Consider the following 25,356-nt stretch of genomic DNA (forward strand, 5'->3'; position numbering starts at 1 on the left):
TCAGCTGCACCTCTTGGGATGGTACTGTGGTGAATAAAGGGATTGAAGGCTGAAGCACCATTTTCCAAGGAAGTCTGAAATGCATCCATTTTCTACTTAAAGCAAATCTTAATACTGTCCCTAGTTCTGAAAATGATCTGGACAATTGACTAGTCCATCCCTGTCCTTTTATCTGTAAGGAAACATAGACCCAGAAAGGGGAAGGGGCTAGTTCAGGGTCATACAGTTATTTTCGGCAAGGTCTATACCATGATCCAATTTCCTTAGCTCATATTTTATACATGCTTATGTAACTACTAGATTTGGGGTGACACTAACTTATGTCTGTTACATCAATCTTATGAAGTGGATAATATTATATATCTTCATTTTATAGTAAAAAAAAATTGTAATCCAGAGGAGGCAGGTAATTTTCCAAAATCCATGTAACTACTAAGTTAAAAAGTTGAGATTTGAACTCTGGTCTGTCTGATCCCAAGGTGTGTTCTCTTGCCACTGTGTTTTGCTACCTCTTAACCTGGTAGTGAATTAACCAATGCAACAGATCAGCAAATAGTAGTTGTGTAAACCCAGTAATCTACTCTGCCTGTTTTTCCACCCAGAGAGAAAGTGATTGTCCCTTTCTGCAACTCAGCAGAGGCACCCTTTTGCTAAATGCTTCTTTTCACCAGATCAATAAAGCTCCCTCTCATAAGCCATTTCCTGGGCCTGGAGAATGCTGCTGATAGTGTACATTTCTCACCACAGAGGCATTCTTTATGGAGGCTCCTGATGTATAAGCAAATAATGCCTGTAATTTGTCTTGCAGGAAATGCATGCACTATTGATAGTTTATGATACAAATTCCACAGGATAAAGACAACATTTTCTGGAATTTCTTGGACACATTTGGAAGTTCCAGTACTGTGGAAACAAGGAAACAGGATGATAGAGGGATTCAGGGAACATTCACATCTTTTCCTTTCAAAGATCTCTCTATTCCTAACGCCTACGTGTGTCTGGGCCTTTTTATTTGACCACACAAATGGAAGACATAATGAGAATGACACAAACACTTGCTCCTCGTGAGGCACAAGCATGCAGGGTGTTTTTTTTTTTTTCTCTTTGAGGCAAACAATGAACAAACATGGGGCAAACATGAACTATTTACACAGGGGAAGGGAATTCAGGAACAGACTGCAGAGAGTGAAATCAGCTCTTGCTTTGCATATTTGTCAAGGCTTCCATGCATGGCTCATAAAGCTGCCTCCAGGGTAAAATGTAACTAGTGGATTTTCAGAGCCCCAGCCTTCAATCTTCTCTCCACTCCTCCCTCCCCAAGACCCCAGCTGCACAGTGACATTTAGAAACAACTTCCAACGCCTGCCAGAACATACATACTCATTGACACTTTGGAAAACTTGCTGAGGTAGCAGCCTAATCTCAAACTGCAGGGGCCTAATTGCGTGCTGTCTTTTCTGAGAGATGCTTCCCTGCCAGCTCCAAGGTCAGAGGGAGGGCAAGTTCATATTTCATGTGCATTACAATCTGAGTGGCAGTGGATATATTCTGAAAGTGTGTCACTGACAGGCTTACTGGTGGATTGGTTCCTGGGCACTGCTGAGAACTGCCTGGATTCTGGGGAAAAAAGTAGGGAGTCCTTAACAGATGAGGCAACCACAGCCCCCTTTGAAATAGCAGCAGGGATAAAGACAGTGTGGGCTCAAACCATATCCAAGAAAACCTAGGCTTAGAAGAAGACACAGTGAGTGTCTGCGTTAGGATTCAAGTATTGTGCACTATGTGACTTAAGCAAGTTATTTCACATTTCTTGCTTTTAATCCAAAGAAACTCAGTTCCTAAAGCTATAAAATTAGGAAAATAATATCTGCCTTGCAATATTGTTTTGAGGACCTCTATTAAGTGTGGTAAGGTATATGACAACTCACAACAGTGTTAAATATATGGTAGTTTCTTTCCTTGACTTTATGGGCTTATATGAACTCAATTTGTTTAGCCATTGCCGAAGTGCCATACATAGATGACAATTTTTTTCCCCATTTCCCAAGAGATGATGAACTTTGAAGTACTATAAACTTAGCTTTGAATACCACCTCCTCCATTTTGGAGCCATTCAAGTCGTGTTGACATTCCAATTTCATCACTCTTGAATCTTGGCTTGGTCATCTTTAAAAATGTGATTGTGCCTGTCCCATAGAGTGGTTGTATGGTAGGATGAAATGAGATAATGTACAGTAAACTCTAAGTACAATGCTTGGTACATTCTAAGGATTTAATAAATGCTACCCCTCTTCCTCTCTCATCTCCTGAAGACTGTGACAGTCTAACTGATTGGAGAACATAGATTGGGATGATGTATTCTGTTCTCTCTGTGAATAATTCCAGTGAATAAATTTTAATTTAGTTTACTCTATTTATTTTATGTTCCACAACCCATGTCTGCAGTATCCCAAAGAACTTTTTGAGAAAAATGATGACCAGCCTTCCCCTTACTCCTAGAGTGAATCTCTTCCATTTATCAAATCAAGTGCACATGCCCTAATCAAAAATCCTTGATATCCTATAGTTAAGGCACTCATACATTTTTTCAAGCATGGACACAATTTTAAGAATTATATCCTATGTGCTCATAAAGCATTAAAAAGTCCTGGCAATTACAATACTCTCTCTCTCAAAATATATCTCCTACCTCCGCCATTCATATCCAGCATAAAAGTATTTGATTTGGAAATAGGATTGAATCATTAATTCATAAATGATGGTTACCATACCCAGAGTTCTTTATGGTATTATACTACATAATGAGACACTTTTCTACTCATTGTTTCATGCAAAAAGTAGTTATTGAGTATTCACTATTTCCCAGGCAAATAGTGCCACAGAGGTAAATGTGGTCTACAGGGGAGGAAGACAGAAACAGACAAGTTATAACATTATATGGCAAACAGGAAAATCGAGTTATATACAAGGTGCTTTGGTAGTCAAGAGTAGAGAATAGCAGCTAGTTCTTCCTGAAGATAATAAAGAGGACAATACTAGAGAAACAGACATTTGAATTTGGTTTTCAATGATAATTATAAATAATGAATAAATGATAAATAGCAATAATTTTACTCAAGACATACTGTTGGGGATTTGGATTGAGAGGGATTCTATTTTAATATTGACTTCCATTTTGACAGCTCATATACTATTTCATATATTTCAGTTTCTAAACAAATTTCCCCATTGAAATAAACTTATTTCATACCTTTATTTCATAAGAAAGAAAATTATGATACATACTGTTTATGGTTATCAGGTAGCAAAAGTTGAACTCCTATTAGAGTCATATTTTTCACGTATCATTACCTACTCACTAAGGGTGACTTTTAAAGAAAGACATAGAATATACATAGCCAGGCATAGATATCATACACAAGTCTATCACATATGATGTGTAAATCTATGAGAGTGTGTACACACACACACACACACATACATGCTCACACAATCACAGTCAGCTCCATGTGCGGAAACAAAATTGGAAGCCACGACTTGAATGAGTACAGAGCTTAATTTGGGGCTTAGAAAACATTATTGGTGATTAAATGCTGGCTTCAGTTTTAAAAATCAACTAAAAGCAATTACATTCTTAAGAAGCTGTTTTGATGCTTTTTAATTCTGTGACTTTATAAGAACTATTCATTTCATTGCTTTTTAACTCACCATCTGTTAATTCAATAAAGATGGTCATTTTTGATTAGCCTTAATTGTTCCGCCCTGTTTTTCCATAGAGTTAAAGGGGTTTTTCATTTACTCTTTCTTTTTCCACTATGGCCTCAGCCCCAGCTTGCTGCCTAGCAAAGGCATGCCATTTGTCATAGGGGGCCAGGCAAGACAGAGTGAACGGCTCGTTGAAATCCATCTCAGCTTGTGAGAACAGCTAATCCCCAGGCATGCCCTCCCTGCTTTAGGGGGAGGTGTGTCAGACACTCCCTATACTAAGGCTTAAACATGAAGCCAAAAATGGCCCAGAACAAACCAAATCTGTGGACGGAAACATAACTGCAAATGTTTCAGCAGGAAACAAACTGATGAATTAACAACAGAATGAAAAGTCCTCGTGACCAACCAAATACTACCGTTGGTTTTGCATCTTTCATCTTGGTCCTCTTGAGATGAGTCTGTGAGCACGTTGACGGACTTTGTTTAGAAAGTACATAACTTCTGGTCAGCATTCAAGAGCCATGCACCTTAGCTGGTCTGTAAAGACAGCCAATATGGGAGGTGAGAAAAGACTCCAAAAACACATCCAGCTCTGCTTAACCAAGATGGGATTTGTCTGTCCTTCGGGCCCTGGCAAGCTCACAATCCACCTTTGTTAGGGCACAGGCAGCTATACATTTTCCATATAAATTTCAACTAGCCACTGCTCATTTGCATCCCTTCCTTCAAACTCAGACACCCCAGTTCCTCTGAGGTTAGCTGACCAGCAGCTGAGAAGAGACCTTTTCTCTATGAATGCATAATTGGTCATTGATGAACAAACAGGCTCTCACAGAGTCTACCTGACCTAGGGGGAAAAAGTCTCTGACCATCATCCCAGATGTCCATGTCGGTCAACACAATCTCCATATAATTTATAAGGTATTAAATATCAAAAATAATGGATCTTTTCAGTTAGCATCTTGGCAGATGATGATAGTAGTACATTTTATTTGAGAAGCCAGCACAGACTTCTCCCAGTACAACTGCAAACAGAAAACTGTGAACATTGGCCCCTGATCCTCCTAGAAGAAGGCTGCCATTATGCTCCATCACAGTTAAAGCTATGTATGCACCTCCTGGACGGCATCCAATCACATAGCACTTCTCCCTCCCTCCTCGCTTACTTTTACTCTTTTTTTCTTTTTTAGTAAAAACATGTTCTCTCAATGGCTAGACAGTGGTTTCTAGTAAAAAAAAACGGACTGCAAATCAACCAGGGGAATGTGTGCTGAAAGGAACAGGAGATTTTTCAGAATCACCGGTAACAAGATACTTCTTTGTAGTCAAGTTTATGTGCTATGTGACGTGCCATATGGACTGAAGGCTGCAGTCTAATGTATAACTCAGAAGTGCCAGCCAGTGCCAGAGAGAACAAATTAAATGAGGGGAAACTGCAAGAGGAAAGGTGGAGTTATTTACTTGGAACCTGAATATAGCTTAAGAGTTTTAAATACGCTCATGATTTCTCTTCTTTCCTTGAGCTTTTTCTTGAACATTTGGATATGTGGGAACCTCTATATTTTGCAAAAATAACCAAAAGTAAAAATGAAAGTGTAATGAAAAAGGCCTCTCTAGGAAATTAGGTATGTACTTTGCCAATTGTATAAAAAAAAAAAAACATTTTGCTCTTTAATGCTCACAATCTGGTGAATGTCAACATAAAACAATTGCAGGGCTAGCATTGTGGCACAGTGGGTTAAGCTGCCACCTTCGACACAGGCATCATATATGGACACTAGTTCGAATCCTGCATGCTCCATTTTCATTCCAGCTCCCTGCTAATAAGCCTGGGAAAGCAGCAGAAGATTGGCCCAAGTACTTGGGCCCCTGTACCACGTGAGAGACCAGGATGAAGCTCCTGGCCCCTGGCTGCGGCCTGGCCCAGCACTGGCTGCTGTAGCCATCCAGGGAGTGAACCAGTGGATGGAAGATCTCTTGATTTTCTTTCTCTCTCTCTCTCTCTCTCTCCCTCCCTCTCTCTCCTTCTCTCTGTAACTCTGCCTTTCAAATAAACAATTTTTTTTTAAAAAATTTGGAAAGCATGTTGTGATCTGACAGAAAGAGAAAGCTCAAGGGATAAATCCAGAGGCAGTAGAGTATAGAGCTAGCATTCTTAAGTCATATAGACCTGGTTTCCCTTCTCAAATATTTTGATTTGATTCATGGAACAAATATTACTTATGTGAAAATGGTATATTAGAATATTATACTGAAGAAGAAAACATGATTGCTGCTCTCATGGAGGGGGTTTGGGATGGTAATGATGTAGACAGACACTGAACAAATAAATTAAAAGGAAGAAAATTGGAGAATACTATAAAACAAAGTAAAATGAGTAATGTGAAAGAGTAACTGGATATCTACTGTGGATTTTATGATCAAGGAAATTCTCTTTGGAAAGGTGGTATTTGAATTTGAATGATGACAAGGAGCCAGCCACAAGAAGACCTGGTGGAAACGGATTCTAAGTAAATTGAAGAGCAAAGGAAAAAGGACCAAAAACAAAAGTAAGTTTCCCTTTAATAAAGGAACAGAAAGATAAGTGTGCATGGAGTTTAAGTGTAAAGGAGAGAGTTGTAAGAGTTGTAAGTAAGGGCCAGATCATTGGGTCCTTACCTAAGATAGCTTGATGGCCTCATGTGTAAGTTGGAGTCAGCAGCCACTTTTGTGGAATGTTTTCAAAGAACCTTGGAAAGATCCCTTATCACTTAAAAACTCCCTCTTCTCCTTAATGGCTAAAACACCATGATTAACCATGTACCACTTGTGCTTAAAGCCCATAGTCCTGGATGTATGTAACAGAATTAGTTAAGAACACAGTTTTAGTGACATTCTGAACCAAGATCAAATCAGACCCTCCCCCTTGTTAGCGCTATGACTACTTTAAGTTCCTTCAGCTTACTGAACCTGAGTTTCTTCCTCTGTAGTAGGGGCTAATCATAAATATCTCCTTCCAAAATTGTTGTGACGTAATAAAATGTTAGCACAGTATCTGGCACTTGGTATATACCCTCATTCATCCCTAGCACCATTGTTAAGTACTGTTAGTTCTGACTCAGCATGAACCAGTTCAGACTTCCAGCCTTAGATCTATTATAGACCTCAGAGATGTCTAAGTGCAGCTTGTTCATTTTACTAATAAGGGAACTCAGGCACAAAAGGAGGAAGGGACTTGCCCAACTTTACACAGTAAGTAGGAGACATAAATATGAAAATCAGATGTGGCTTCTAGCTCAAACTTCCTTATTACTGCACAGAGTTAATCCACTAGATCCTTCTCTGGAGGGGTATTTAAAGTGAGGAGGACAGAGGTGGAAGAGATAGAATATGTCGCCTAGGACAGAGAATAATCTGCTTCAGGATAGAGGAAGCAGAGGAAAGAACAGGCTGAGGCCATGACAAAACCAGCATTGCTAACTGGAAAGTGCCTAGGCCTGGATCTTCATTATTTGGGGGTGGGGGTTGCTGTGGCTTGAGCATAAACACCCAACAGTATATAGACTAGGCATAGATTTTTGGCAACAGCAATTCAGGTCGTCATAACTCATTTTAAAGCAAACATTCAAAAATCAGAATTTCTTTGCACTTCCTTACACGCATTGACAAGCTTAGAATTGTTTTTCATGTTTATTATTTATTGACAGACATTCTCATCTTATCAATACATATGGCCTTTAAATTTTTTTCTTGACAGGCAGAGTTAGACAGTGAGAGAGAGAGAGAGAGAGAGAGAGAGAGAGAGAAAGGTCTTCCTTCCGTTGGTTCACCCCCCAAATGGCTACTACGGCCGGCGCTGCGCCAATCCGAAGCCAGGAACCAGGTGCTTCCTCCTGGTCTCCCATGCGGGTGCAGGGCCCAAGCACCTGGGCCATCCTCCACTGCCTTCCCGGGCCACAGCAGAGAGCTGGACTGGAAAAGGAGCAACCGGGACTAGAACCCGGTGCCCATATGGGATGCCAGCGCCGCAGGCAGAGGATTAACCAAGTGAGCCATGGTGCCGGCCCATGGCCTTTAAATTTTAATCCAGTTCCTCTATGGAGCACGGAATTTGTTTTACTGTACATGGTCCCTTTTACTTTGCTCTATTTTTTGCTACAGTTCTTATTACCACCCGCTGTATTACTCTTTAATTTGTTTGCTTGTCTGTTGTTGGCTTTGTCTGACTCCAGAACATAAACGTTAATTGAGAATTTTTGTCTGTTGTCATCACTGTATCCACAGCACCTAGAAGAATGCCTTGTACATAACTGGTATTAAACACATTTGTTGAATAAGTAAATTCTGGATCCCCAGGAATTCTCCCCCAGCCAACCTGTTTCTCAAGAACCTCAAGCTGCCTTGAACTAGATGTAGTCCAGAAATTCCAGGACCTCAAATGAGGAACATGGCCCAGCTTGAGCGAGAAAAGTTATCACTTGAGGAGCAGACAGTTTAACCTGGACTTGCAGTGGGAGGCGTGTAATCAGCTATTTATCTACAAGGTTGGAGCCACTCCATGACAAACAGGAAAGAAAGCTAGGGCCACGTCCGTCACTCTAATTGGACAGCCTGCCTGACTTCTCTCACTACCACATTTTAGACTTCACACTGGACCCACTCTTCTAAACTCCTGAACTTAGTACCCCTTGGGATGTTTGGGAGAAAACAGCTTCATTCCCAGGTTCTTAATTGCACAGTACATGGCACTTCAAGTCTGAATACAGGGGAGGTTTTGACTCAGAAGCTTCCTTGTTAAAACCAACTATTCCATATTTTATGAATCATTTCACCAAGTCTACCAGAATGAAGAGAGATTTGGGGTAAAGAATTTAAGAGTACAGGAGGTGAGAACACATTTGTCGTCACAGCACGAAGTTTTGAGAAAGAGGGCTATCGGGTGAAACATGGTGTATGTTTTGGACTCAGTGGTATAAGAGATGATCTCAAGAAATCAGAACAAGGAAGCGGGCCCTACAATGAAGCAAAGGAGGTTAAGGCTCAAAAGATAACTACCAGAGCAGGCATCCCCATATTGGAGTACCTGGGTTCAATGTCCAGCTCTGGCTTCTGACTGCAGCTTCCTGCTAATGTGCACTATGGGAAGCAGCAGGTGATGGCTCAAGTAGTTGAGTCCCTGACACCCATGTGGGAGAACTAGATTGCATTCTGGTTCCTGGCTTCAGCCTAGCCCATCCCCAACCACTGCAGACATTGGGAGTGAACCAGCAGATGGGAGACATTTCTCTGTCTCTCTCTCTCTCTCCCTCTCCCTTTCTTCCCCTCTCCCTCCCTCTCTCTCTAAGTCATAATTTTTTTAAAAACAACTTACAAAAATATGATTTACCATTACCGGATCAGTCATCTCTCCCCATCCTGATTCTGCTTCATGTAATTGTTTGAGTTAACTGAACTCCTTTTCTAAGCTACAAACATTAACTGGAAGATTAAAAATGGTTGTTGATGGGGAGGAGGATGATCAATTCACCTTAGTGGAGATCTGTCCAACTTGCCATTGTCTTGCCAGAGGGGAATGCATTGTTTTGGGTTTATGCTGAAGCAGTATGCCTAAAGTGGGTGGGGAGAGATTCTGGAGAGCTCAAAGACAACAGCAAAAACAGGCAGAGAGCATGAAGCTCGGAAAACTATATCAAATGTAATATGTGAGGATTTGGGGGTGGAGATAGAAGGCAGAAGAGGGCAGTTAGGGATGTGAAACAAATGCTTGTTTCTGAGGACCTGGCCAAGAAGATGATTAATGGTAAATTTCCTCTCATTTTAATTGTAGCTACCCATGATATCAGAAAAGGCAGTATTTACTGTCATCACAATGGAAATCAAGGCATAAAAGTTAATACTTTTTCCCTGAGAGTTAGAAGCGTGCAAATGATGACCAGGAATGCCCTGTGTGGCCACCCTGGGACCCCCACCTGTACTTGGTATTGATCTGTCTGCCACCTAGCTCTGCTCTTACTGTATTATTGTCAACAGGTATATTTTTCCCGATTTTCTCCAGGCCTCACAGTTATTGGCCTATATTATCTTTTCAAATCCTAGAAATCAAATTCAAATCTCAGCTTGGCTAAACAAAAAAATAAATCAAAGCTTATTTGGAAAAATCATTGAAGGACATAGTTATTTTATCTCGTTCTATGAAAAGTCACCCCAGGATTTTTCATTTGCCAATCCTGCAACCAATCCAGTCAACCTCAAAAATGAAGTTTTAGAATTGATTTGAGAGCAAATATATTATAATAAGCAATTTCTTGAAGGCTAGAAGGAAGATAACAGAGAGATGCCTTTGGGTGCCCATAAATAAAGAAAACTGAAAAAGCAATTGACCATAGTATAACTGTGAGGTAATTCAAATACATTTTATTATATTTAATAAGCATTTGAAATCCAAGTTGTAGTTATAGCTGAATGACTGCTTTTGCTTTTAAATGTAAAATAGTCAATTTACACTTAGTTATACATTTTGTTGCTTACATTGTTCATATGACAAGTTTTATTATTAGCAAGTTATATTAACCATAAAATGGAAATTAACTAGAAAAAAGTGAAATATGGAAAATTAAAACTAAACACGGAAATTACACATAAGGAAACTGATTTTATGATATATTTTATGTCAACTTGGTTAACATATCCCATTAAATGGTTTGGTGTCATTATCCTAAATTTTTTTTTAATTTTAGGAGACAAGGGCACAAACAAAAGGTCACATATAATTTATACTTACACAAAGTAGAAAAGAAAGTATAACAAAGAAAACAAAGATTATTCAAACTTTAATTACTAATTTCATTTCAGAATATAATCTAAAAACTGAACTTAATCTAACAACCTAATTTCATCTAACTGAATGAATACCTCATGTACTCCATTTAGAACATTTCTTCACAAGACAATATAGTGCATGATTATTTTTAGGACTTTAAATCATGAGGAAAAAGTAGTGCCACTTTTGAGAATTCAATTTTACTATTGTTCTATTGTTTTAGCATTCTTTTTTCAATTACTTCCTAACCCAGGCACAGATTCAGCAGTTTTTAAAGTGATATTATATTCACAAATGTTTAAGTTAAAAATCTTAACATTTTCAAATCTCCATATCATCAGAAAGTAAACCAAAGCCTTATGAATTTTAGTAATTGGCCTATTACTTTAGATTTTTACTTTTCAAAAATTTTCCAACCACTCTCTGGCACAAGTTCAGCAACTTAAAAAGTTTTGTTGTTCCTAGAAGTTTTAGTTAAAATTCTTAGAATTTTATCATTGTCATATCATCCAAATATTTTAAAAACTGAATAATGCATATTTTAAGATTTTTTGCTTTATTCAGTGTTTTTAAAATTTTTTATGGTTTCTATTGTTTTTACAGATGTGTGCATATGAGAGTTTTTATTGATTGCCATTGTTTCTGACCTGAGCACAAATGTAGTATTTTTCAAACTACATCATTTCTTGTTTTATTAACAAATCTTAACACTCTTAAATTTATAATTCGTCCCTATATAATAATTTTAATAATTTTTCAGTGTTTAATTTAAAATACTTTCTGTTCTTTTATTACTTTTTAAATATTTGTTTCAACTTAATATTCTATTATTTTTTGAGATAACATATTTTTATTTGATCCTGACTCAGGTGCCAGTTTAGCAGCATCTTAGCTGTATTTTGACCAAAAGCATCATATGCAAATTACTGTATTTTGCATGTTTTACAGAAATTTTGTGTTCTTGTTTAAAATTTTTGTGTTCTTATTTTGTAGGGAGCTTTGGTGTGCATTATAGGTTTTTTTTCTGATTTACTTCTGGTCTGGGTATAAATTTAGCAGATTTATGACTGCACTGTGTTCCAAAATTTCATGTAAATGATTTAGTATTTTTAAATGTATAGAGCTTCAAAAAATAAATACAATGGTGATGTGCTACATTTTTTTCTTTTTCTGCTTCTTGGATTTTCTTTTTGGTTTTGTAGTGTTTTTCAACTGTTTTGTTGTTTTGTGTGATTTGGTTTGGTTTTTGTATTTTTTTTTTCAATTTGCTCTCAATTTGATCATTAATTCAGCAACTCTGGCTACACTCTACTCTAAAATTTAATAAGAATAAATACTTTAAAGTTACAGATATCTACCCCCCAAAAATAATTAATATATGTTTAAGATTTTTTGTTTTATTGTGTTTTTGTTATTTTTTTTTATTTTATTTTTTCAATTCGCTCCCGACCTGAGCACAAATTCAGCAGCTTTTTGGCTGCCTTGTGCTCCAAAATTTCATATGGAAAATAAATATTTTGTAGAACACAGTTTCCCAAAAGAAATATAATAAGAAATATTAAGAAAAAGTTAGTGTTTTTTATTGATATTTTGTTATTTTATGTGATTTTTCCATTCTGCATTTGCTGGTAACATACTTGTATTTAGCAGCTTTCTGACTGTGAAGTTTCATATGAAAATCTTATCATAGTGGAGAAAATAAAGTTTTAATAAAAGGACACTGCTTATGATTGTAAATATGTAAATCCTGTTACTTTTCTGTTTCTTCCCATCTGTATTCATGCAAACAAAATTTCTTTTCAAAATTCACATAGCAAATTTTGCCAACTCTTTAATTCAATACAGTTCTTATTAATAATGTTAGGTTAAAATATGTTCTTGTGCTAAAATAAATTCAATGACAAAAAAGGAAAAAGACTAGCATATATCAGTAGTAACACAAAAGTTTTTTTTAAAAAAAATAATCCCTGAATTTGTTCTATACTTATAGGCCCAACCCAATTACCAAATATCATTAAAATAGATTTTTTTAAAAAATTTAAAGTAATCTCCCTATCACTAAAGTCAAGGCCACTGGCCATTTATATAATGTGATCCAATGAAATAATGGAATTCCAATCCAGCAGAAGAGCTTGATCATCTGTTTTGGTTGCTGTAATTAGACTTGACCTATAATTACTGAACAAAACAGCATATGTACAATAAACATTTAAACAAATGTATTTGGTTCATTAATTTATTCTCAGAATCACTAGCTTCAAATCTCTTCTCTTATCTAGAGCATAGGAAAAATCATAGGAGAAACTGTATCTGGACCTGAAGACAGTCCTCGTACCTAGAAGGTGGATTCTAGCATTAGTTCACCACCATTATTTGTTGTTTGATCACTCACTTCCTCTTGAATAGCTGGAAGCGAAGGCTTTGTGGTCAGAGGTGTTTCAGTCTTAAACAGTGACTCCATCCTGATATGGGTATTGATGTAGAAGGATTTCTGAAAGGACTCAAGGGTGAAATAATAGATGAAAGGGTCAAAGCAACAGTTCAGAGTTGCAAGGCACAAAGTGATTGGGTACATGATCTTTGCAAATCTTTCCAACAAGCAATTAGTAATGGCCTGGGAGCGCACCAGGGCATATAGGAAGAGAACAGAGTTGTAAGGTACAAAGCATACCACAAAGACTGCCATGTGCACCGTGATCATCTTCAGCACTTTTTTTTTATTAGTCCCAATTTGAGACAGTGTAGCAGGCTTGCGGAGAGTTCTCAGCACCACAGAAGAGCAAGAGACATTCAATATCAGAGGAATGATGAACCCAACAACTTCAATAAATATGGTGATCTTGGACAGGTAAGTCTTCCAGACACGTTTGGAGAATCCCTCAAAGCAGGTGGTGGTTGCGTTGTTGACATTAGTCGTAGAGAACAAAGAGGCTGAAATACCACCACTGAGGACTAAGATCCAGACTCCAGCACACACAATGGCAGAATTCCGCCTGGTCCTAATGGTGCGAGATCGGAAGGGATAGACAATGGCCAGGAAACGATCCACACTAATACAGGTGAGGAATAGCATGCTCCCATAGATGTTGGTGAGAAATGCAGTCCCAGAAATCTTGCAGAGGGTGTCACCAAAAGGCCAGTGGCGATTGAAGTTGTAAAATATTTTGAAAGGTAGAGTACAGACAAAGAGCAAATCAGAGAGGGCCAGATTTGTGATGAAAATAGCAGTCTCACTTCTCATTTTCATGCGGAAGCAGAAGACAAACAGAGAGGCACTGTTGGTAATCAGACCCAGGATGAATACAACACTGTAGACAGCACCATTCAGATTATACTTGAAGGAATCATCAACCATGCAAGTATTATTGGCAGTAGCATTGCCCAACCTGGGTCTGAGGCTTGAATTTAAATCTTGGAATTGGAAGTCAATGAATCTTCTGTCACCCATGGATTTTTGTTCAGGAAGCCTGCTGGTTGCAGGGGTTCACCACTTTGAGACTAGGGACTGGTAGGGAATGCCTTCCTCCTATGGGAGACAAGATGGAATGAATCATCAAATCTGCCTTCTATCCAGGAATTCTGTGGAGTAAAAAATATCCTGTCCACCCAGATGGGAAAACAGCATGCATGTGCAATTTGGTTTGATAGTGCTTTTGAACTCCCATCAAATGTTACACAGTACTATAAGAGTATGCTGCAGGAGTGGGAAGAGATCATACCCAATACAAAAGGTGTAATACTATAGCATAGCAATGAACATGAATAAGCTTTAATGTTACCTGAGAGCCTAAGAAAAAAATCTTGATAGCTAAAACAATGTTAATGCTTTGAAATTTGCATGGGACTTCTCAATTTTCAAGATCTTTTCAGAAGCCATGTTTTATTTGATTCTCACAAAAACACCATGAGACAAGACAAAATTATCATTTTACAGAAGTAGAAAGTGAGGCTTAAGTAATTCACAATTACAGAATGTCAGAATTAGAAAAGAGGATAAAAACTATAGTCAGAACCAAAATTAAGGGTTTTTAAAATTCCTAATCTAGGAATTTTTAAGCTACTCTAAATTGCATTATTTTCTCTCTGCTGTTACTGAATCTCCTTGTCTGAGTATTAGTTCCATCACATATGATATGGGATATACGACCTCCAAGACATACTCTAAAAAAAGTTTTGACTAAATTTCTGAAGTAAATTCCTGATTCACTTATTTCTTCTGAAATGAGTATTCAGAGGACAGAGATCATTTGGTTAATTAGAACTTCTAGCTAAATGTTTTTTTTTTTCACTATATCACATTCCCTTTCTAAGGAGATAATTCAAATAACAATCTCAGTATTTCCTCCTGCAGATTGTGGCACCTTTCGAAGTTTCTCCCACTTTAGGTCCTAAACCTATGATGTCTTCCTTCTCTCTCTCTCACTACTGGTTCTGCCAAGTATTTCAATGCCCTCAGCTCCTAAAATGGCCCTGATCAATAGAGCCCTTCTCCCGTTGAACACAAATGAGATGTAAAAGGTAGATGAACTGCCTTCCCCATAATCAATGTGCATTTCTGATCTGGCTGCTTACATGCCCTCTGCTTGACACAGCTTGTACACATGGTAGCCACTGACTTGATCTTCTTTTTTGGGTATCTAGGCCAACATTATCCAAAGGTACATGCAGAAATTTTACCAACTTTCTCCTAGATCAACAGCTACCATTGGGTAGAGGTTGTCTTTTTTTTTTTTTTTTTTTGAAAGGCAGAGTGGACAGTGAGAGAGAGAGAGAGACAGAGAGAAAGGTCTTCCTTTGCCGTTGGTTCACCCTCCAATGGCCGCCGTGACCGGCGCGCTGCGGCCAGCACACCACGCTGATCCGATGGCAGGAGCCAGGTACTTATCCTGGTCTCCCATGGGGTGCAGGGCCCAAGCACCTGGGCCATCCTCCACTGCACTCCCTGGCCACAGCAGAGAGCTGGCCTGGAAGAGGGGCAACCGGGACAGAATCCGGCGCCCCGACCGGGACTAGAACCCGGCGTGCCAGCGCCGCAAGGCGGAGGATTAGCCTAGTGAGCCGCGGCGCCGGCCAGAGGCTGTCTTTTGAATGTGCTGTATAATACATTGGGATACACAGCTGCTGATGCATTCTTTTGAAGGAGGAGGATATGGAATAAAAGTGGTCTTTGTCCCCTGATGTATCTAGTAATGTGTTTTAACATGACTATATTTTAAAAAGTGAAGAGCATTTTTCTCAAATGATTCTTCCTTACATCACTCTTTACTTTCAACTCCCAGGAAACAGGTCCAAGTCAAAGGATCTCTATATATAACAGGGAAGGGAGTGGAGGAGAGAACATTCCAGAAACACAGACACCTGACATCACTTCGATAAGTGTTTGACTTGAGAAATAACTGTTTGGTTTGAAGAAAAAATTCCACTCATTGCAGTGCCAACAGGGAGAGGCGACCTTGGAGAATATGGAGCTCAAAGCAAAGGAGTGTCAATTTTCATAGTTTTCAGGTTACAACTGGAAAATTGTTATCTTTGAATTCCCATTCAACAAACTGCTACTTCCGCTAAGCCTAACACTGATCTATATTCTTTCTTGATCATTCCATTACAAACATCCAGCTCACCATTTTCCAGAAGCAATCTTGATATGCAAAAGCAGCTTGCAGTACGAACCTTAACCAAGGTCCAGGAAGAAAACAAAAAAAGCCAGATGTGGAAAAAATAAAAATAGATGATAGGAGTAGGAGAAGAGATGAAAAATAAAGTAGCAGAGAAATAAAAGCTGGAGAAATTAGAAAAATGGAGAAGAGGAGGTAAAGACAATGGGGACCTTGCTGGGAAGAGTTCAGTGCTGCTATTTAATCAGCATTCAGAGTCAGGGAAGGCATATCCTCCAACTCCATCCTCTCAGCTGGCTTCTCTACACCATCCATCCGGGTTTGTTAGTCAGAAGAGCGGTATGTTATCACTGTTTAAAGTCACTGAAGCCTATCAGCAGAAGTGAGAGTGTAGAAAACCTCATCCAGTGGTATTCATATCTCACTTTGGGAGTCCAGACTCTAGTTTTATTTGTTGCACAAATGGAATGGCAGAAGAAAAAGCACCAAACTTTTTAACTGCTTAAACCATTTTATATATTAGTGTTGGCATCCCACTCACTATCTATTAATCTAGAATCCTTCTTTAACCCTAAGACTATCATTCAGAAATCAAGAGAACTATCCCTCTGAAATAGTCACACAACCTGAAGAAATTATGACACTGAAAACCCCTAATACTAAAGCCAGGATTTGTTCACTATGATCAGCTTGTAACTGCCTTCTACAATAAGTATTGTCAGTAAGTTTATTTGGAAAATGATTTAATAATAGAAGCCTTTTTTTTTAACCTCTGCCCAGAGTCTTTGTAGTCTGTTCACTAGTGACCCCCATATATAACATGCTTCTAGCTCACTGGCTACGAATTATTTTGTATTTCCTAAGATGCTATGTTTCAAATAGGTAAGTTTTGCTTCCTGTTTTCCATTCAGGCATTTTCTTATTATTTCAATCATTTTATTTTAAAAGTTGCATTGTTTTTTATTGACAAATCATAATTGTCTTACATTTATAGAGTTCAGTGCAAAGTTTGATATATGTATACAATGAGCGGTGATTAAGTCAAGTTAATGAGTGTGTGTATGTGTGTGTGTGTATATATACACATTGTTTTACTTCATTATTCTGTTCCCAAGGACATATGCACTATACCCATAGCGGGCAGTCTGCAAATGCCTGGCACTGTGCTGTGCTGCTTTGAGTAATCAAATCCTGTGGGAGAGAAAGTACCACAGACAAGAAAGCAGCACAGTCTCAAGAGGGCATGGGAAAACTGCCACTATGGCCCTATTCATAGCTCTCCCTTGCTCGAACACACACCACCTTTGCTGTCTAGCAGTGAGGGTGTGGTGCTGGGACTTAACACAGCATTGGAAGTAAGGAGTTCTATTTCTGACTCAGACACTGGTTCACTCTGTAACTTGGCTATACTGTTTCTCTTCCCTGTGTAAACATTACCTCTGAGCCTCAGAGCTGACGCTAGGAAGATTCAACAGGGCTTGTGAGTAGCTTTATGAGCTTGCCAGTATGCAGCCCTACCTGACCACAGAGAAACATTATAGAAGCTTGTTTCCTTCTCTCTCCTCTGACACAACTTGAAATTTATCTCTTTTTTGGCACCCTGAACTTTATATTAGCAACTTGTCTTTCCTCTAACACCATGTATATTTTGTACCTCAGAAAAGCCCCCTCTTGAGATCCAATCTTAACTAAATGATTTACTCAGAACAGGATAATCCAGGAGGGTTTCCCCAAATGACTTTCTCCCGTGAAGCCATGATTTTAAAAGGTCAGAGAAGCACTTGGTCCTTAGGCCTACCCAGAAGGAGAATCAATGATATTACAGAAACAGACTGGTTTTCTTCATTTTGACTAAAATGAGCAATGTCTAACCACTAGATCTTCTCAAATGGAAACCATATTGTACATGGAGCAAAAGACCCAACACGTGAGCTTCAGATGAAATGAAGAAGGAAAAAGATAGGTTTATGCAGTTAATTATATCTACTACCACAAGCAGCCTTAGACTACTGTCATGCAAAGACTTCTACAACCAGTCATTCAACAATTAATTACTTGAGGGTCTGCAGTCAGTGTTGGGTAGATGTATTTTCATTGACAATGTGAAGGAAGAAGGTAACCTGGAGGTTGACTAAAAGAAATCCAACCTTCAATGAATTTTTAATTTTGACCTATATATATGGAGCCAATTCAAACAGTTCATGGTAATGTCCACAACTTAATTCCTTTTTACTTTTACTTATTTCCAATGATAATGAAATATACCATGTTTGGAGCCTTTGGGGCTCCTAAAGGAAAGTGGAGTCCACCTTTTGGACCTCTAAAAATGAATATTTAAATCACTTCAATTCATGAAGTGCTAAAGTTTTAGATGAGACATTGAAAACAAATCTACAACTTCTAGCACATGCCTAATACCCTAGAAAGGCTGCCTTGCTTTTGCTCCCTGCAGAAGACACTCCAGAACTTATGGAGCCAAGGTCCTTGAGGCAGAGTCTATGAAAGTCTCTTGGGTCAGATCAGAGTCCTTCTGATCCCCAGAGTATCTCCTTTTTCTACCCTGGTCAAAGCTTATGAAAGTTGACACAACAGTTTTCAGAAGAGGCTGAAACCTATCACCTACTTACATATAGACACCTAGCAGTAAGGTGAATTTAAAAGCACACAAAGGTGAAAAAATAGCTCAAAACCATTCTTGTTGGAGTAATAGGGAATATTTGCAGACCGATGCTCCTCAAATGAGATAACAACTTCACTCCAGAATGGAGCTGAGAAATTGATCTGTACCAGCCTCTTCTATTTTCGATATAAGAAATATTTTTAAATGATATCTCCATTGAATCTGATTTTCACTGATATGATTAAGATTGTATTAGTGAGAATAGGAAAATGACTCAGGTCCCAATGTGGCCAGATCCTATCCTCAGGGATTAACTTGACTCTGTTTTCTACAAAAAATACTCCAGTCACCCACTAACCCTTCACCTGATGACACAGTCCAGTATTTGAGAAATAGTGTGGTCTGGGTTCAACAAGATGAGGCCAATGATTGCATCAGTCCTATTAAAGCAGGATTTTCTCTAGCACTTAGTTATAGAGTAAGAAAACTGGAGAGAAATTGCTCAACCTAATATTATGAAATTTTCTAGAGCCTTGAGATTCAATATCTCATCTCAGCAAAAGCCCGTCCTTTTGAGAAAATTTTTGGGTGTTCCTTAAAGAGGTCATTTCCAAATTTTGCAAAGTCTATGCATGCCAAGTTGGAATTCACCTTTATCCCATGCACTTAAATAGTCATATCATTTATCAATTTGGAAACCACATCAATTATATACTTGGACACTGATCCTGATTATATGAATTAAAAAACGTGCATTTCATTTCTAAAGGTAAATGCCAATAGCATAGAAGAGTTGATTCAAAGAATCAAAATTCTTATACACCAAAATTATCTGGATTACAATGCACACTTACAACTCCTCCATCCATTCTGGATGTTTGGATCATACGATTTGTAACAATTTGGAAGTACATATGTTGGTTACCAAAAATAAAATGAAGGATTACCGCAGTTTATTTCGCAGTTAGTGTTAGGGTTAGGGTTACGGTTAGAATAAATGAAGAATAAAATGAAGGATTCATAGAGAAAGTTATTACCAGGACAGTGGTACTCACCACATTAGTTCAAACCGAATTCTGTCATCAATTTGATTCAAGACTTGGATAACCATTGAACTTTCTAGAGGCACTGTGATTAGAGACTTCCTCCAGTGGGTGCTGTGAAATAAAATTATTCACAATAGTAGGCCATAAAGAAAGCTTTTCAATAAAATGTATACCAAGATCATAAGGCAGAGAAAATTGTTATATGATATAATCAGAGTAAAGGAGAGCCAATATATTTTAAATGGTATTTAAATGCTTTGAATTTCAGTACTAAGGAATTGCGTAAAACAACTTATTTTCTCTTCTCAAAACATTTTTAATCAGCAACTGTTTTTTGAGTAACCACTTACATACATAATTCAAAAAATACGATTTTTGAAAATAAGCACATAGACTATAAAATTTTCATGTGATGATGGACACCAGTACAACCCTGTCTAGGGAATGATGGGATGATGGAATGTGGTGGCACATTAATTAGCAAATGAAGATTACTGCTGTTTTCTGAGATACAAAAAAAACCCTTTTCCATACTGATGAAGTTTACAGAGTAGAACATTTTGATATCTCATCTCCTTTTATTTCTCAGTTTCTAATTTTTTTTTTCTATTTGACAGGTAGAGTTGTAGACAGTGAGAGAGAGAGACAGAGAGAAAGGCCTTCCTTCCATTGGTTCACTCTCCAAATGGCTGCTATGGCCAGTGCTGTGCCGATCTGAAGCCAGGAGCCATGTGTTTCTCCTGGTCTCCCATGCAGGTGCAGGGCCCAAGCACTTGGGCCATCCTCCACTGCACTCCCGGGCCACAGCAGAGAGCTGGCCTGGAAAAGGAGCAACCAGGACTGGAACCCAGCATTCATATGGGATGCCGGAGCCGCAGGCAGAGGATTAACCAAGTGAGCTATGGCACCGGCTCCATTTCTCAGTTTCTGAATTTTATCTTCTCTCATTGACTAATTCCCTGGTCAAAAGATGAGAAAGAGAAATAGGAGTAGATTACACGCCGCCCCCTCCCCCATTTCTACAAGTTGATAAAACCAGGGGAAAAAACAGGTAGAGATTGAGACCAGTGATTCTGTCACAACTTTGCCTTATTTTATTAATGGTATTCACTGAAGCATATAATCCATGAGCCTATAGTATTTTACACTTTATGTTTCTGTGTGGGAGCAAAATGTGGTAATCTTTACTTAACATACGCTAAATTGATCTTCTGTATATAAAGATAATTGAAAATTAATTGTGATGTGAAGGGGAAGGGGAGAGGGAGTGGGAGAGGGGAGCGTTGTGGATGGGAGAGAAGACACCGGGGGGGTGGGGGGGGAGGCTATTGTGGTCCATAAGCTGTACTTTGGAAATTTATGCTCATTAAATAAATTAAAAAAAAATCCATGAGCCTGTGTAACTTATCATTTAAAGGGAACTGGTGACAAAAGGCATAAAATACTTCCCCCACTTCCATAAGGTAATGCATTACATTAAAAATAACTGAACAAAGGAGACTTTTTCTGGGGCCAGCAGTGACATTTGTTCTTTGTTTTTCTTTTCCTTTTCCCTGGCAACAGCAGTTGCTATTAGGCAGAGACCTTGATTGGGGAAGAGGAAAGAAGGCTGGAACAACCAGTTGGTGCTCTAACCTACACCCATGTCTGATTTTCTTCCCCCAAAACTATAGTAATATAAGGATGGCTTCAATTACTAGGCATTAGCACACTGACTGATAATCATTGAGCCTTTACCAGGAAGGCTTAGGCCTAGCCAATATTGCCTGTCTGTAATATCTTCACAACTCTGCACAAAACACTTCTATACAACCAGAAATATTCTGCAGTGGTGTTCATGCAAATAGCACCTACATTTGGACCCTACTTATTGCAATACCTCTTCCTATAAGGAAAATCATGCGCTAGTGACAAACAACACTATGGTCACACCTCAACCTCTTCTGAATAAAGGTGGCCAAAACAATGCTTACTGCTACATAATACTCCAACTTTCCTGAAATGATTTTTCACGAATCTAAAACAACAAAAATAAACAAATAAAAACATTAGACAATTTGAAATAAATTGAAATCACCTTAAAGGTAAGTAGAATTAATTTTCACACTCCTCCAGAGAGCAGTATTCCTGGAATGAAATGAAAATCATTTTATTGGTTTATCTTAAAGGGAGACAGAAACATTAACATTTTTTTCCTTTTATGGCTTTCACAGTTGATACAGATAATATAGAAAACTTTTTTATTTGTAATCCAAGCAAATTAGGAAGTTCAAATACCTAGAAATTTTCATATCTAATGTTAATCAGGATAATCAGATCTAGCCCCCCACCACTATCCAACTTTGACAGAGCAAATCACAGTCTTTTCTGGGGCTCAGTTTCTATTCTCCTTTCACTTTTGGCTTTAAATGACAGGAGCCTTCAACTGGTGCCATGGCGGTGGCCACACTGGCTGTTCCCTCCTATCAGTTACTGTCACCTGCTCCCATTTGTCACTGCAAAAAAAAATTTTTTTAATCTCTTAAAGTCTACAGTGAGGGCCATTAATTTTTATTAGATTCAATTAAAGGGATTTCTAGATTTATCTTAATATCAAAAATGAATATGATTAACTAATATCAGAAGGTAACAACCACAGTGCAAGATGCCATTTATACCCTACAGTCATATCAATGCTTTCATTTTCCTCATATACTTTCCTTCTGTCCTCGAAATGAACTTATCAGCATACTTTATAACATATCCATATGTAATCAGTAAGCTGCTTATTCTATATATTGTTCTCATAACCAATTATTTCTCTACTAAAATTGAGGCTGGATTCCCAGTGGTGCGTGGCCTTCTATCAAGATCCCAATTTTCAGTACCAATATTCACTCCATTAAATATTTTATAGGTTATTTTCCTCCTTTTTAAGGAGGCCAAAATAGACTATATATGATGACTATACATACAAACAAAAAGTAACTACACAATCAGGCCCTGACCAGGCCACAGCAACTACACCAAAACTCACTTTTTCCCTCAAAGGGAATTGAAGAGATCAAACTTTAGCTAAGCTTGACCTGAGGTGTTGCTGTGAGTTATCTTCTCAGTTCTTTCTAACTTACAAAGAATACACATTCTGAAAGGCTGGCCTGATTGTTCCAATAGGGCTTTCATTCGCATCTCTGATTGGCAGGAAATGCTTTAGAATGTAGACACCATCAATTTTATCAGCTGAACTCATCCTTCTAAACAAGACTGTAACTTTTCATTTGCGATAAGGTAGAACTCATCCTTCTTAACAAGAATGCATCTGTGATAAGGCAAAAGGATTTATAATCTATGTTGAAAGGTTATATTGTTTGGAATTTTGTTCTAAAAAATAAACTTGTTGCAAAGCCACTAGATAATGTGGATTGTAAATTATTACTTATGTTTTCATGTTAGTCAAGGAAAAAGAAAGATGACATGATTTGGTAATGTAGCAAAATGAATAACCTCACAAAGCTCTAAAATGTTCTAATAAGTGCATTCATCTGGTCTTTTCCCACATGAAATAATGATGAATTACTCTAAAAAATTCTTAAAAGTATCTAAAATATTGTCCTTATCAATTCAACAGTATCTTTTTACTAAAAATATTAAAATATTCAGGATATACAAGAAGAGAATTTTTAAAGATGTCACACTGTTGCATTTGTATGGCAAAGAACATTTAATTTCACATATAATAGAAAATTCAATTTATGCCAGAATTAGTTTTTCATTCAAACATGATTCTTCCTTTATGGGCAAGTTCATGAATTATTCAACACAGCAAATGTCACATTCTCCATAAATCAATTCAGCATCAAAGACATGTCATGTATAGTTTTACTAGAAGAAACCTCATCATAATAGAAGCCATGTTACCTCAAAATCAATTGTAAACCAAAGAAATATAAAGCTGGCCAAAAGAGTTTCTAAATTGTTCTACCCTGTGATTTTAAATCAGCTCTTTAGGACGACTGTGTTTACATGAAGAAAAAAAAAAAAAACACAGCCTGAAAATCCTGCATCTCTTCCACGGAAACAATATTATTGCCAAAACAACAGAAATTCTTGATTTTTACCATTCAACACGACGATCTTTGTTCAGCACTTCAGAGTTGAAGTCTAACTTCTTTCCCCAAACACTCAAGGCATCAGTGTTTCCACTGAAGCTTGTTACGCCATCCCCCCACCCCCAAACGCCCAAATCAAATCTTTCTCAAAGAGACTTACCCCAAGAAAGAGTGTGCTAGATGAGAGAGTGTGCTCATGCCTGTAGACAATTAGCTAGTAAACATGTAAACGGGCAACTCGCACTTTGAAAGTGCGTATTTTTATCCATTTTTTTTTAAACAGGGAAAGGTTAGCCCAGCCCAAAGTAGCAGACTCTGGGCTGCCGCAGCTTCTTACTGCAAACCGCTCATTCTGAAAATGTGAGCTTATTTACACTTATCTCTTTCCCTTTGTTAAAGACTTGCCCTCTTGAATGCTGTAGCCGGCATGCCTTTAACAAACAGGACACAAGAAAAGGCCCAAAGTCCGGGCTGGAGCCGAAGGCCGGGGGAACTCTTGGGGGTCTCAATAGGAAATGCTTTTCATTGGATAAGGAGGCATTATTAGGAGCCGAGACCCCGCCCAATCCCCTGTGCTCCACGGTTCCCTTAGTCACCAATCACTGGACTGAAGAAGTTTTTCCTTAAAGAGCATTGCCCAGGAAAAGCAGTTTCACAGTCAAGAATTAGTGGCTTAAGTGCCACTTGACAATATAAAAAAGTGTCTTTCCTGACCAATTAATCCACGGAGAAAGCCTCTGCGCCTGTCTTGCTGCAGTACTGCTACTCCTTACAATTCTAGTAAGAAGGAGGAGACAAAACTCCAAACTGGGAGGAGGGTGTCAATTACGAACAGCCCATGTTTGCTCCTACTTGTTTAAATTAATTACAAAGAAAACAATATTGATAGTAATAAGTAGCAGCTAGGGAAAAGGCAAAAGTGAAGGGTGCCAAAATTACATTCCTGTTACACTGTGCAAAACTAAAATTTCCACCAACACAAAAATAAAAGAACACCGAATACCATACTCACTTAAGCCTGTGAGGCTCCCTCAGACGAAGATGTGCTGGCATCCCACAGCTCTAACACCCACTTTCCATTGACTGGGGGTAAAGTAAAAGCAGGGGTCTATACTTCCCTTAAATAACTGCCTGGCAGGAAGTCTAATTACTACGAAATTTCCCAAGGTTTGCTAAAACCCAGAATAAATAATACAGAAAAAATCTATTTATGACGGGGAGTTATCTTCAACTGGATTCCGCCCCTCCCCCAGGGAAAGTTCCTTTCCTATAGGTTGACTTCCTGGGTCAGCCACACTGCCATGTTCCGTCTTCCCTCTTTTCTTCCTCCTTTCCCAGCTCCCTCATCTGAATTTGATGCAGAAACTCACTCTTCCATCTGAAACTTCATTGCTAGCCCAACCCCTCCGTCCACCAACCCACCCCCACCCTTCGGGCCCCCACCTCCACCCACTGCTAACACCACCACCAGCAACCCCTC

At 38.4% G+C, this 25,356-nt stretch overlaps 1 protein-coding gene across 4 annotated transcripts; it reads right to left on the reverse strand.

The window, feature by feature from the left end:
- Positions 1-3,234: 3,234 nt before the first annotated feature.
- LPAR4 (lysophosphatidic acid receptor 4) lies at positions 3,235-25,024 on the reverse strand. 4 transcript variants are annotated; one of them, XR_007912101.2, is made up of 4 exons: positions 24,037-24,851; positions 21,866-21,915; positions 19,798-19,899; positions 3,235-4,245 (listed from the first exon to the last, which is right to left on the reverse strand). XR_007912101.2 is itself a non-coding variant. In XM_008272961.4 (4 exons), exon 4 carries the CDS (start codon positions 13,953-13,955, stop codon positions 12,843-12,845), a length of 1,113 nt encoding a protein of 370 aa, XP_008271183.1. In that variant the 5' UTR covers positions 13,956-14,033; positions 19,798-19,899; positions 21,866-21,915; positions 24,037-24,851; the 3' UTR covers positions 10,076-12,842. The 4 variants fall into 4 exon arrangements, 3 of the variants coding, with proteins under 3 accessions (XP_008271183.1, XP_051683325.1, XP_069923176.1); XM_008272961.4 differs by lacking the exon at positions 3,235-4,245 and adding an exon at positions 10,076-14,033; XM_051827365.2 differs by lacking the exons at positions 3,235-4,245; positions 24,037-24,851 and adding exons at positions 11,479-14,033; positions 23,886-24,008.
- Positions 25,025-25,356: the final 332 nt, after the last annotated feature.

This window comes from Oryctolagus cuniculus, chromosome X (assembly GCF_964237555.1).
Source record: "Oryctolagus cuniculus chromosome X, mOryCun1.1, whole genome shotgun sequence".
NCBI classification, from domain to species: domain Eukaryota; kingdom Metazoa; phylum Chordata; class Mammalia; order Lagomorpha; family Leporidae; genus Oryctolagus; species Oryctolagus cuniculus.